This window comes from Pollachius pollachius (assembly GCF_949987615.1).
Source record: "Pollachius pollachius genome assembly, chromosome: 1".
Lineage (NCBI taxonomy): Eukaryota > Metazoa > Chordata > Actinopteri > Gadiformes > Gadidae > Pollachius > Pollachius pollachius.
The window spans coordinates 872,595-885,297 of NC_136934.1; the positions used below are offsets into that span (position 1 = coordinate 872,595).

The 12,703-nt window shown below is 51.4% G+C and overlaps 1 protein-coding gene across 4 annotated transcripts; it reads right to left on the reverse strand.

Annotated features, from left to right (window-relative positions):
• Window positions 1-716: 716 nt before the first annotated feature.
• On the reverse strand, window positions 717-12,619 carry malt1 (MALT paracaspase 1). Of its 4 annotated transcripts, XM_079741078.1 has the most exons (17): window positions 12,372-12,619; window positions 11,814-11,980; window positions 11,542-11,666; window positions 10,834-10,981; window positions 9,997-10,175; window positions 9,205-9,301; window positions 8,378-8,425; window positions 7,303-7,326; window positions 7,160-7,204; window positions 6,251-6,454; window positions 4,356-4,533; window positions 4,093-4,164; window positions 3,202-3,329; window positions 2,960-3,109; window positions 2,365-2,522; window positions 1,709-1,834; window positions 717-1,326 (listed from the first exon to the last, which is right to left on the reverse strand). In XM_079741078.1, the coding sequence occupies exons 1-17, from the start codon at window positions 12,557-12,559 to the stop codon at window positions 877-879; spliced, it is 2,487 nt and encodes an 828-aa protein (XP_079597204.1). In that variant the 5' UTR covers window positions 12,560-12,619; the 3' UTR covers window positions 717-876. The 4 variants fall into 4 exon arrangements, with proteins under 4 accessions (XP_079597204.1, XP_079597206.1, XP_079597205.1 ...); XM_079741080.1 differs by lacking the exon at window positions 8,378-8,425; XM_079741079.1 differs by lacking the exon at window positions 7,303-7,326.
• Window positions 12,620-12,703: the final 84 nt, after the last annotated feature.

The following is a 12,703-nucleotide window of genomic DNA, read 5'->3' on the forward strand; positions in this document are numbered from 1 at the left end:
TGTATCCCAACAGCTGGTGTACTTTCCCTGGTTGTCACTGAAAGCAGATGTTTATTGAACCTCTTATTGAACCTCTTATTGAACCTCTTATTGAACCTCTTATTGAACCTCTTATTGAACCTCTTATTGAACCTTATTGAACCTCTTATTAAACCTCTTATTGAACCTCTTATTGAACCTTATTAAACCTCTTATTGAACCTCTTATTAAACCTCTTATTGAACCTCTTATTAAACCTCTTATTAAACCTCTTATTGAACCTCATTAAACCTCCTGACCTCGATGACCCTGGAGTCTCTTTGGTTTATAAGGCGATGTTTATTCAAATTGTAGCTGTATCCTAGAAGTGAGTAAAATATCTTAAAATAGGATCATGAAATGTTCTTACAAAGAGAAATACAAATAATACAAAGATAAAAAAAAGGTAGCTATTAATAAATATATGTATTTTTTTAGAAGACCAAAAATCGTCTTCTAAAGACTTTGCATGAAGCGAGCATGAAGAGTTTGTGTCATTTGCCAGCCTCCTCCAGCCTCCTCCTGCCTCCTCCAGCCTCCTCCAGCCTCCTCCAGCCTCCTCCTCCTCCTGCCTCCTCCTGCCTCCTCCTCCTCCTCCTCCTCCGCCTCCTCCTGCCTCCTCCTGCCTCCTCCTCCTCCTCCTCCTCCTGCCTCCTCCTGCCTCCTCCTCCTCCTCCTCCTGCCTCCTCCTCCTCCTCCAGCCTCCTCCAGCCTCCTCCAGCCTCTGAGGCCAGGGGTCCCGTCTCTCAGGCCAGGGGTCCCGTCTCTCAGGCCAGGGGTCCCGTCTCTCAGGCCAGGGGTCCCGTCTCTCAGGCCAGGGGTCCCGTCTCTCAGGCCAGCCTCCCGGGCTCCCGGCGTCTACAGCTGGAGGCTGTTCATGTACACCGCCTGCAGCTCCTCGATGTCATCCGTGGTTTCTATGGGGACGCCCGTCCCACCGGGGGCGCCTCCCTCCAGAAGCCGGGGGCAGCAGGCGGCCCCGCCCTCCAGGTAGGGGCTGAGGCGGTGGGGGGAGCGCCGGCCCGGGCCGGGGGCCCCCGGCTGGAGGCCGTGGTGCTGGGGACTGTGGCTGAGGGCGGGGCTACGCGTGGGGCTGTGGGCGGGGCTACGGGAGGGGCTGTGGGCGGGGCTACGGGAGGGGCTGTGGGGAGTGAGGCAGGTCTGCAGGCAGCTGCTGCCCCTCACCACGTGGTGCAGGTCCAGCCGGGCGATCAGCGGCTTCCCGATGTCCACGCTGCGGGCCCAGTGGACGGGCTCGTCCAGCGAGGAGAAGGTCCCCTGGAGGACCACGGTGAAGACCAGCGCCTCCTGCAGGAGGCGCAGGGGAGAGCCGCGGGTTCAACACGGCCACACAACACATCTACACAACGTCTGCATCTCTACACATATTCTATATTTATTAAATATCTATTTACATTTATGAGTATATTGAAAAAAAATATCTTTATACCCAAATACAATTCTTTACGGTGTAACTTTGAGGCGAACAGATTAGCCTCCTGTCAGTCAGTCAGTCAGTCAGTCAGTCAGTCAGTCAGTCAGTCAGTCAGTCAGTCAGTCAGACAGACAGACAGACAGACAGACAGACAGACAGACAGACAGACAGCAGCAGAGCAGCTTGGAGGAGGAAGGCCTACCCAGAGACCCAGAGACCCGTCCACCAGACCCCTCCCTGTCCCGGGGGCTTTACCTTGAGCTTCTGCAGGCCGCTGATGCGAGTGTAGAGGCTGTGCTGGGGGAGGCTGTCGGACAGCAGGTAGACCCCCGTCTCCTCCGGGGTCTCCCGGTTCATCTCCTTGGGGTCCACGTCCAGCTCCTGGGGGGGGGGGGGGGGACGACATTTCAAACTGACATTTCCAACTGCCAATCAGTAAGCTAGCATTTGGCTGATAAGATCACATCGTCCCCCAGGGTTCCCTTTCAGAAGGGAACCCCCCCCGCCCTGTCAATGAGGGCCCCCCCTGAGAGGGACGGCTCCCCTCCACTGCAGATGACAACGCTGCATTAAACCAGCGCTGTCAGCCCCTGTGTTGGGAAACCCTGGACAGGGATAAACTAGAGGCTCCCTGACCACGCTGGCTCCGGTGGCTCCTGATCAAACCCGACAGCTGGATGGTAGAGCTCCAGCCATCGAGGGCCAGGGCCGTACGCTACCGTACGGTGAGCCCGCTAGCACTGGCCTGGCTGGCAGCTGGAGCACCAGAACTAAAGAGCGCGGATCCAATAGTGTGTTTAGTCTGCTGCCACACTCTCGAGGTGTAAGAGTGTGTTTGCCATCATCCCAAACTACAGAAGGTCTTGAGATGTGGTCTCTGGGTTTGCTCTGCTGCCCCCCCCCCAGCGGACCTGAGAGAAGTCTGTGACTCGGGCCTGGCAGGAGGTCATGTCCTCAGGCTTCTTCACGATGTGGGTGTAGATCACCAGCACGTTGGAGAACTCCGCCGCGAAGCCCAGCTGGATCCGCGCCCCGCAGTCAAAGTCCAGCAGCATGCTCTCTGGGAGCTCTGACAGGACGAGACACACACACACACACACACACACACACACACACACACACACACACACACCTCATCCAATCACAATTATCGATACCTTAGATTAGGATAAGAACCTTATTAAAATGATTTAATAAGGAACAATGTTGAGGCATTCAAATCAATGGATATAATGGAACTCCTGAGAAACTCTTAAATCACCTACAAATCATTAGTATAGGTAATTCAGTTATAAGAGTCACACATCATGTTACCGTCATAATAACATGCCCACCTAACTGAAGAATGGGACATTTACAACGAACACATCCAAACACGATGGATAAAGAGTGTGTTTTGGACCGCAGTGTTCGGTAGTTGTAGTGTCCACATGGAACCATACAGGTCATAGTGGCAGCTACCAGGGCGCTGCAGCAGACCCCAGGTCAGCCCGGAGGGGGTCTCACCGTGAGCTTTGGCCCACTGCCGGTTGTGAGCCAGAGCGAGGTCCGCGCTGTGGGCGGGAAGGACGGGGTCCGTCAGAGCCCTCCTCTCCGATAGGCTGCTGCGGATCTCCAGCGCCTGCTTCCCTTTGGTGGGGTCGAACTGACCCATGTCTGAAGACCAAAGACCGCAGGCTCACCACCATACTCACAGCGACACAGAGACTATAAATAATAATATAGAAATAATAAGCCGTTCAAAATACCCTCGGCGACTTTGTCCAGCACCACGGTGATCTTCTCGTCGTCAAGGAGACGCCTCTTCAGGAACTTCAGGAACACGCCGTTGGTCAACCCGCTGGAGCTGAGCTCGAAGGCCTCTGCGTCCTGACACCTGGGACAGACACACGGACAGACACACACACAGCGTTCTGACACCTGGGACAGACACACGGACAGACACACACACAGCGTCCTGACACCTGGGACAGACACACGGACACACACACACACAGCGTCCTAACACCTGGGACACACACGCACACACACACACAGCACCCTGACACCTGGGACACACACACACACACACACACAGCGTCCTGACACCTGGGACACACACACACACACACAGCGTCCTGACACCTGGGACAGACATACACACACACACACACACACACACACACAGCGTCCTGACACCTGGGACAGACACACGGACACATAGACACACACAGCGTCCTGACACCTGGGACACACACACACACGCACACACACAACGTCCTGACACCTGGGACACACACACACACACACAGCGTCCTGACACCTGGGACACACACACACACACACACACACACACACACACACACACACACAGCGTCCTGACACCTGGGACACACACACACACACACACACACACACACACACACACACACACACACACACACACACACACACACACACACACACACACACACACACACACACACACACACACACACACAGCGTCCTGACACCTGGGACACACACACACACACACACACACACACACACAGCGTCCTGAGGACAGACACAAAGACACACACACCCAGACACATGATACACACACACATCCTGTGCTGGTATTCCCGTTGCCGTGGGGACAGGGAGCCATGCAGACTCACGTGGCATAGCCGAAGACGATGTTGGCGGTGACCCTGAGCAGGATGTTTGGAGTGGGGTCGTCGTGGATGTTCCTGAACGTTAAGAAATAAAGTAGAGCCCATTAGTGTCTGAGCACCTCCATCCCGCTCCTCCGTGTACCCTGTACCCCCTCTGATAGCAGCGGCCCAGCGTCAGAGAGCGTTAGCCTGAGAGTTAGGGTGAGAGTGAGAGATAGAGATAGTGTTGGGGTTAGGGTTAGGGCTAGGGTCAGAGCTGGACAGACCTTTTCCTGCACATGTCGAGCAGGAAGACGTTGAGGCCGGTCTGCTTGTCCTGCATGAGCTGCAGGACGCTCTGGACACACAGGCAGTGGGCGGAGCGGTAGGGACTGGGCGCGTCCACCGGCACCATGAAGCTGTTGCCGTAGTTCTCGTAGCCGTGGCCGGCGTAGTACAGCAGCCCTGGAGACAAGTAATGTAGCATGGAGTCATTAGCATGGAGTCATTAGCATGGAGTCATTAGAATGGGGTCATTAGCATGGAGTCATTAGCATGGAGTCATTAGCATGGAGTCATATAGCATGGAGTCATTAGCATGGAGTCATTAGCATGGAGTCATTAGCATGGAGTAATATAGCATGGAGTCATTAGCCTGGAGTCATTAGCATGGAGTCATTAGCATGGGGTCATTAGCATGGAGTCATATAGCATGGAGTCATTAGCATGGAGTCATTAGCATGGAGTCATTAGAATGGGGTCATTAGCATGGAGTAATATAGCATTGAGTCATTAGCATGGAGTCATTAGCATGGACCCATTAGCATGGAGTCATTAGCATGGAGTCATTAGCATGGAGTCATTAGAATGGGGTCATAAGCATGGAGTCACTAGCATGGAGTCATATAGCATGGAGTGATTAGCATGGAGTGATTAGCATGGAGTCATTAGCATGGAGTCATTAGCATGGAGTTATTAGCATGGAGTCATATAGCATGGAGTCATTAGCATGGAGTCATTAGCATGGAGTAATTAGCATGAAGTCATTAGCATGGAGTCATTAGCCTGGAGTGACTAGCCTGGAGTCATTAGCCTGGAGTCATTAGCATGGAGTCATTAGCATGGAGTCATTAGAATGGGGTCATAAGCATGGAGTCACTAGCATGGAGTCATATAGCATGGAGTGATTAGCATGGAGTGATTAGCATGGAGTCATTAGCATGGAGTCATTAGCATGGAGTTATTAGCATGGAGTCATATAGCATGGAGTCATTAGCATGGAGTCATTAGCATGGAGTAATTAGCATGAAGTCATTAGCATGGAGTCATTAGCCTGGAGTGACTAGCCTGGAGTCATTAGCATGGAGTCATTAGCCTGGAGTCATTAGCCTGGAGTCATTAGCCTGGAGTGCTAAGAGTCCTTGAGAGTCTTATTCCAGAAACAGGTATCATGTGTATCTTGCAGGTAGATGAAGCATTGGGGTTCAAACCCAGAAACTTGAGGCTGGGAGTCCAGCACCCTGACCCCTAGAAGGGTTTAATGTCAGCGTATAGACGTACTGTATATCTATAAACTGAGTATCTATATACTTGTATCTATATAATGTATATCTATATACTGTATATCTTTATACTGTGTATCTATATACTGTGTATCTATATACTGTATATCTTTATACTGTGTATCTATATACTGTATATCTTTATACTGTGTATCTATATACTGTGTATCTATATACTGAGTATCTATATACTGTTTATCTATGTACTGAGTATCTATATACTGAGTATCTATATACTGTGTATCTATATACTGTTTATCTATATACTGTATATCTATATACTGTGTATCTTTATACTGAGTATCTATATACTGTGTATCTATATACTGTGTATCTTTATACTGTGTATCTATGTACTGTTTATCTATGTACTGTGTATCTATGTACTGTGTATCTATATACTGTGTATCTATATACTGTATATCTTTATACTGTGTATCTATATACTGTGTATCTATATACTGTGTATCTTTATACTGTGTATCTATATACTGTGTATCTATATACTGTGTATCTATATACTGTGTATCTATATACTGAGTATCTATATACTGTTTATCTATGTACTGTGTATCTATATACTGTGTATCTATATACTGTGTATCTATATCCATCCATACCGTAGACGCCCTTGTGGAGCAGCAGCAGGAACTCGTCCACAGCGTTCCTCATCTCCGCCTCCGTCAGGTCCAGCAGCGACACCACCTTGAAGTCCAGCTGGCGCAGCAGGTTGGTGAGGTCGTACACGTCCACCATGGGGGCTTTGAGCGGGGGGTGGTTCATGTATGACAGGTTCCCCATCAGGAGGGCCACCTTGTCTGTGGCTGGGGGGGGCAGGGGCCTCGGTCAGTACCATCAAGTACTGTTGAATAACCAATCTGATCCTTTGTGGTCGTCCCGGCCTAACTAGGACTCGGAGCTGGTAAATGTTCAACACGTGGTTTATTCAGGGACACAAGGTCATCTAGCTCGCGTTCCGGAGGCGGTTCATGAAGCATCGCTTGTGCACAGCTAAGAATTCAGTTCATACTGGAAGTGGGCGGAATGGTAACAAGCCACGCCTGCAGGATCTAATTTACCCAGGTAAACCTTAGGTCTGTCTTGGCTTTGGCAAAGAGGCCATGCTTGTAGTCTTTAACTTATCTACAAACTCATAAAACCTTAGATGGGGTTGTCCATTATGTGCAGAAGACACCATTCATTACTGTTGTTAGCCTGAAACATGTCATCAGAAGAAGCATAGACTGAAATAATTGACATCAGTACCCTGACCCTTGAAACTAACTGGGATATTCTTTACAAATAAAATGGACGTGACATGAAAGACTTGAACGTTACCCCCAACCACCCGAACGCCGTCATGTTATCTAAGTCTATCTGCGCGTCGATAAACGATACAACGAAGAGCCGATACAGATGACTTCCCTTCCGCGGCTCGTTACAGGTCAAAGGGGAGGAGCCCAGACACACGCAGGCGGTGTGTAAACACTGACAAACAAACGCTACATGCTGCATTGCAGAACACCTACCACACAGTTCCTCTGGTGCGCCGTTCTGAACGAAGTCGTTGGAACCTGAGGGGACAACAACAGACAGCAGGCGTCGGCATGGTGATCAGGTCAAGGTCCTCAAGGAGAATATGTTCCACTGACCACAATCAGAATCCACTTACTCGCTCCAAGGCCGTAGAAGTCCTCTGGGAGACCAGAGACAAGCAGAATTCAACATCAGGTTTGTATTAAAGCCACCACCATCTCAGTTTCAACCAATACTTGAAAACCAGCTTATGATTAGTCTTGGGAGAGCCTACAGCCGTGGTAGAATGAATGACAAGGTGCCGTAGGTAAGATTCAACAGCCTTCATCAGAGTGTCTGTCAGCTCTTAGTGAGGAATGCACTTGACACTGTACGACACAATTAAGGTCACAGACCAATCCTGGCTAGTCTCTGACCAATCGACCCGATGGGAAATCTATCTGGCCTGTCAATCACAGGTGTAGGAAACATGTCTCCATGGTGAGGAGGGAGAGAGGGTATATTTGGGTTGCTTGATTCCTAAATTGTGGTAATCTTACCTACAGCAGCCTCAGGTAATATGCCCCTTCACAAAATGATTGACGACGTCAACCAATCAGAACAATGACTCAATCAATCGGAAGAAAGAAATCAACCCAAGCATGCAAATATTTAGACACATCTTAGGCGGACATGTCTCCACAAAGATATCCACCATCTACCACCTAGAGAGGAGCTTCAGCTATAGTTAGTGTAGATGTTAGCCCAGAGAGGATCTTCAGCTATAGTTAGTGTAGATGTTAGCCCAGAGAGGATCTTCAGCTATAGTTAGCGTAGATGTTAGCCCAGAGAGGATCTTCAGCTATAGCTAGTGTAGATGTTAGTCCAGAGGATCTTCAGCTATAGTTAGTGTAGATGTTAGCCCAGAGAGGATCTTCAGCTATAGTTAGTGTAGATGTTAGTCCAGAGGATCTTCTGCTATAGTTAGTGTAGATGTTAGTCCAGAGGATCTTCTGCTATAGTTAGTGTAGATGTTAGTCCAGAGGATCTTCTGCTATAGTTAGGGTTGATGTTAGCCCTTTTTGTCATGTTTCCTCATGCAGTTTTAGGTGTAATTTAGCCAAGTCTGAAAGAATGGAACCCGTTTCTCTCCACCATTACTACGTTTGCATGCCGGATGATTTAAGAAATGACCCCACATCAAATCCCGACGTAGGGCCTGTGAACTCTACCTTCGGAGCACTCCATTGCCCCTGAACTCTGCACAGATATCCGGGGCCCTTGCATTTCAAGAACAAAGATCATTAACCAAGCCGCAGAAATAACCTCAACACACTTTGGGCCTAGCTAGGTGATATCAGAGAGAGACCGTCTGACCACATTGGGCCTAGCGAGGTGATATCAGAGAGAGACCGTCTGACCACATTGGGCCTAGCGAGGTGATATCAGAGAGACCGTCTGACCACATTGGGCCTAGTTAGGTGATATCAGAGAGAGACGGTCTGACCACATTGGGCCTAGTTAGGTGATATCAGAGAGAGACTGTCTGACCACATTGGGCCTAGTTAGGTGGTATCAGAGAGAGACGGTCTGACCACATTGGGCCTAGTGAGTTGATATCAGAGAGAGACCGTCTGACCACATTGGGCCTAGCTAGGTGATATCAGAGAGAGATGGTCTGACCACATTGGGCCTAGTAAGGTGATATCAGAGAGAGACCATCTGATAGGTGATATCAGAGAGACGGTCTGACCACATTGGGCCTAGCGAGGTGATATCAGAGAGAGACTGTCTGACCACATTGGGCCTAGTGAGGTGATATCAGAGAGAGACGGTCTGACCACATTGGGCCTAGTGAGGTGATATCAGAGAGAGACCGTCTGACCACATTGGGCCTAGTGAGGTGATATCAGAGAGAGACCGTCTGACCACATTGGGCCTAGTGAGGTGATATTAGAGAGAGACCATCTGATCACATTGGGCCTAGCGAGGTGATATCAGAGAGACGGTCTGACCACATTGGGCCTAGCGAGGTGATATTAGAGAGAGACGGTTGTACCCAGGGCGACGTGCACCTCGTTGGTCCAGCAGCGCTCGTTGCCGCTGCTGGCCTCACAGCGGTAGCGCCCCCGATGGGCGTGCTGGGTGTTAGGGATCTGGGGGGGGGAAGAGGAGGCGTTAGTTACACATGGGGAGGAGCCTTTAGCTTCATGTTGCTAGCGGCTATTTATTTATATTATAAAATAAACTTTATAGGAACTTTATTGAAGGGTCATCGAATGAGATCAACCGCCTCGTTTTCAAGGGTTCCTCAAGAAGATTCTGTCTGTCTCCAGAGTTCAGACAGACAGACCTACAGACCTCAGGCTTCACATGGACTACTTCTACAGGAAGTCATTTGTTAGGAAGCATTAAAAAAACCCCACTAATGATAAAAAAGATATATATATGCTTACATGTATAAACCAAAAAAACAAAAAAACAAAAGAGGATCTGAAAGCCCCAGCGCAGTCCAACGTCACACGGGTCATCACAGCTTCCTTTATACTCCATGCTAATGACTCCGTGCTAATGACTTCATGCTAATGAGTCAGTGCTAATGACTCCATGCTAATGAGTCAGTGCTTATGACTCCATGCTAATGAGTCAGCGCTTATGACTCAATGCTATATTACTCGTAGACCCCTGACCCCCCATGGAGACCCACAGAGGCCGCTCAGACCAATAACCCAAAGATGATTGGAGGGCGGGGGCCCTGATTGGAGGGTTGGGGCCCTGATTAGTCCTGATTGGAGGGCGGGGGCCCTGATTGGAGGGGCTGTCCCTGATGGAGGGCGGGCTGCGTCCTCACCGTGAGTATCCTCTGGGAGGCGTTGGGGAGGGGGGCCCCGTTGTGGTGCCACTGGTAGCGCGGGAGGGGCCGCCCCAGGGCCCCACACTCCAGCCGCAGCGTGTCCCCGACCGCCAGCTGCCGTGGCCGGGGCTGGATCAGCACCCGCAGCCGGCCCTCCGCCGCCGGGGGCCCCGCACCTGGGGGGCCCAGAGACCATCATCAGCACCATCGTCATGACGATGACACCGAGGATGCTGTCCCTCCGACCGGGAGGGGGGAGTTTGTTTGGGTTGAACATGAATGAGAGCCATCAACGGGTTAACGAGAGTTTACACTAATGAACCAAGGTGGAAGGTTAGGAGGCTAGAATGCGATAATCTTAAATAGATCACGTCGGAATAGGGCCTTGACTTCAGTACGGCCAGGCAAAGAAAGGCACTGAACTAGTTTGAACCTGAAGGAGAAGATAAAGAACAAGAGTAAAGGAGGAACACACAGAGAAAGGGAAGCAGGCCGCGTGGCCTTCAGTCAATCAGGGCAGAGCGGGTAGCAGAACGCTTCCTGTCCAATCAGGGCAGAGCGGGTAGCAGAACGCTTCCTGTCCAATCAGGGCAGAGCGGGTAGCAGAACGCTTCCTGTCCAATCAGGGCAGAGCGGGTAGCAGAACGCTTCCTGTCCAATCAGGGCAGAGCGGGTAGCAGAACGCTTCCTGTCCAATCAGGGCAGAGCGGGTAGCAGAATGCCTCCTGTCCAATCAGGGCAGACCGGGTAGCAGAACGCCTCCTGTCCAATCAGGGCAGAGCGGGTAGCAGAACGCCTCCTGTCCAATCAGAGCAGAGGGTGGAGCAGACTCACCGGCCCTGGCCCCGGGGTCCAGCACCTCCACCTGGGCCCAGCGGCTGAACTCGAACACCTCCCCACAGTTCACCCTGCAGATGTAGAACCCCGAGTCACGGACCAGCACGCCGTCCAGGACCAGGTCGGGGCCGCAGTGGGCCGGCAGCTGGGGGGAGGGGGGGGGGGGGAGGGGGGGGTTGATTTAGGTGTGTAGGTGCTTTTTCGCGTGTGTGCATGTGCTTGCGCATGAGTGTGGTTGAAAATGTGCGTGTGTTGTTGTATGTGCTTGTGTGTGCCTGTGTGTGCATGCAGGTGTGTGTATGTCTGTTTGCCTGTGTGCTTTTGTGTTTGTGTGCACGTGTGTGTATGTGCGTGTGTGTGCCTGTGTGTGGATGAATGTGTGTGTTTGTGGCTGTGTGTTCGCATGCATGTGTTTGTCTGTTTGCGTTTGTGCGTGCGTGTTTGTCTGCGTGCGTGTTTGTCTATTTGTCGATGTGCGTGTTGGCCTGTGTGTGTGTGCGTGTCTATGTGTGTGCGTGTCTATGTGTGTGCGTGTGTGCATGTGTGCGTGTCTATGCGTGCGTGTTGGCCTGTGTGTCTGTGCGTGTCTATGTGTGTGCGTGTGTGCATGTGTGCGTGTCTATGCGTGCGTGTTGGCCTGTGCGTGTGTCTGTGTGTGCGTGTCTATGCGTGTGTGTGTGTGTGTGTGCGTGCGTGTCTAGGCACCTCCTCCCTGCTCTTGAACCACTGGTACTGGACCCCGGGGGACGGGGCCCGGGCGTGGCAGCTGAGCCGCAGGGTGTGGCCCCGCGGCACGGAGGCGGACAGCGGCTGGATGAGCACCTGGAGGCCTGGAGACGCCCCGACACACAGGAACACCATGAGGTCAAGGGAGGAAGGGGAGGGACTATTGGAGGGAGGCGGGTCTATGTGGTCCACCTGTGGTGTTTGCATAAAACAGCTGGAGTGGGGGGGGGGTGGGGGGTGACGGGACTCACTGGGCTGTTTGACGCACCGCAGGGCGTCCTCGTTGCCCACGGTCCTCAGGTAGTCGGTCAGGTGCCCCGCGGTGCAGCCCCGCTCCCCCAGGAGCCGCAGCAGCATGCGGCTCGGGCTGCCCTCGAGCTCCAGGACCTTCAGCGAGCACAGCTCCATCTCCTCCGGGCTGCGGACAGCGCACGCTGTAGGTGGGAGGGCTCACGTGCTGCCCTCGCATTGCGTTCTCGCACTGAGCACGTTCAAGTTAACTCTTACAACAACGCTAACGCTATAACATTGTTTAAATAACAATGTTATAGCAATAACATTTTTATTGAAAACTTTTAATAACATGCCTTTGTATAAAAGCCAGCACAACTCATGTGTGCCTTGTATACATTAAGAAAAACAGTCATGCCACTCAAACCTAGCCAACATGACGTAAGTCGGGTAGTTGTGAGAGTCTGAAGTTTGCTAAAAGTATTCCCACAGAAGATACAGCTAAGCTACTAAGTTTAGTTATTTTAGTAGTGAGGCATCTCTCCGGTGTGTGAGTCGGGGATCGGGGTCTATCCTACCTGATCTGGAAGCGCCTGTCAGAGGAGACAACGTCCCCGAGTCTCCGCCATCCCTTCACGTTGCTCTTATCAAGCGCGTCGCAGAGCCGGCTGAGGACGGGCTCTTTCAGCAGGTCCACCCTCAGAGCCCGGGACTCCGAGGACCGGGACCCGACGGACCGAGACATGTCCGCTTTACCAGAATACATCGCGGTCTGGGGTTTCTTCACGAGATTCAAAATGAAAGCACAGTTTACCGACACACACCATGTCACTTCCTGGAACAAACTCTCGTCCACGGACACGCCCACATTGCCATTGTTCAGACGGATCGGCTTTTGATTGGCTCAGGT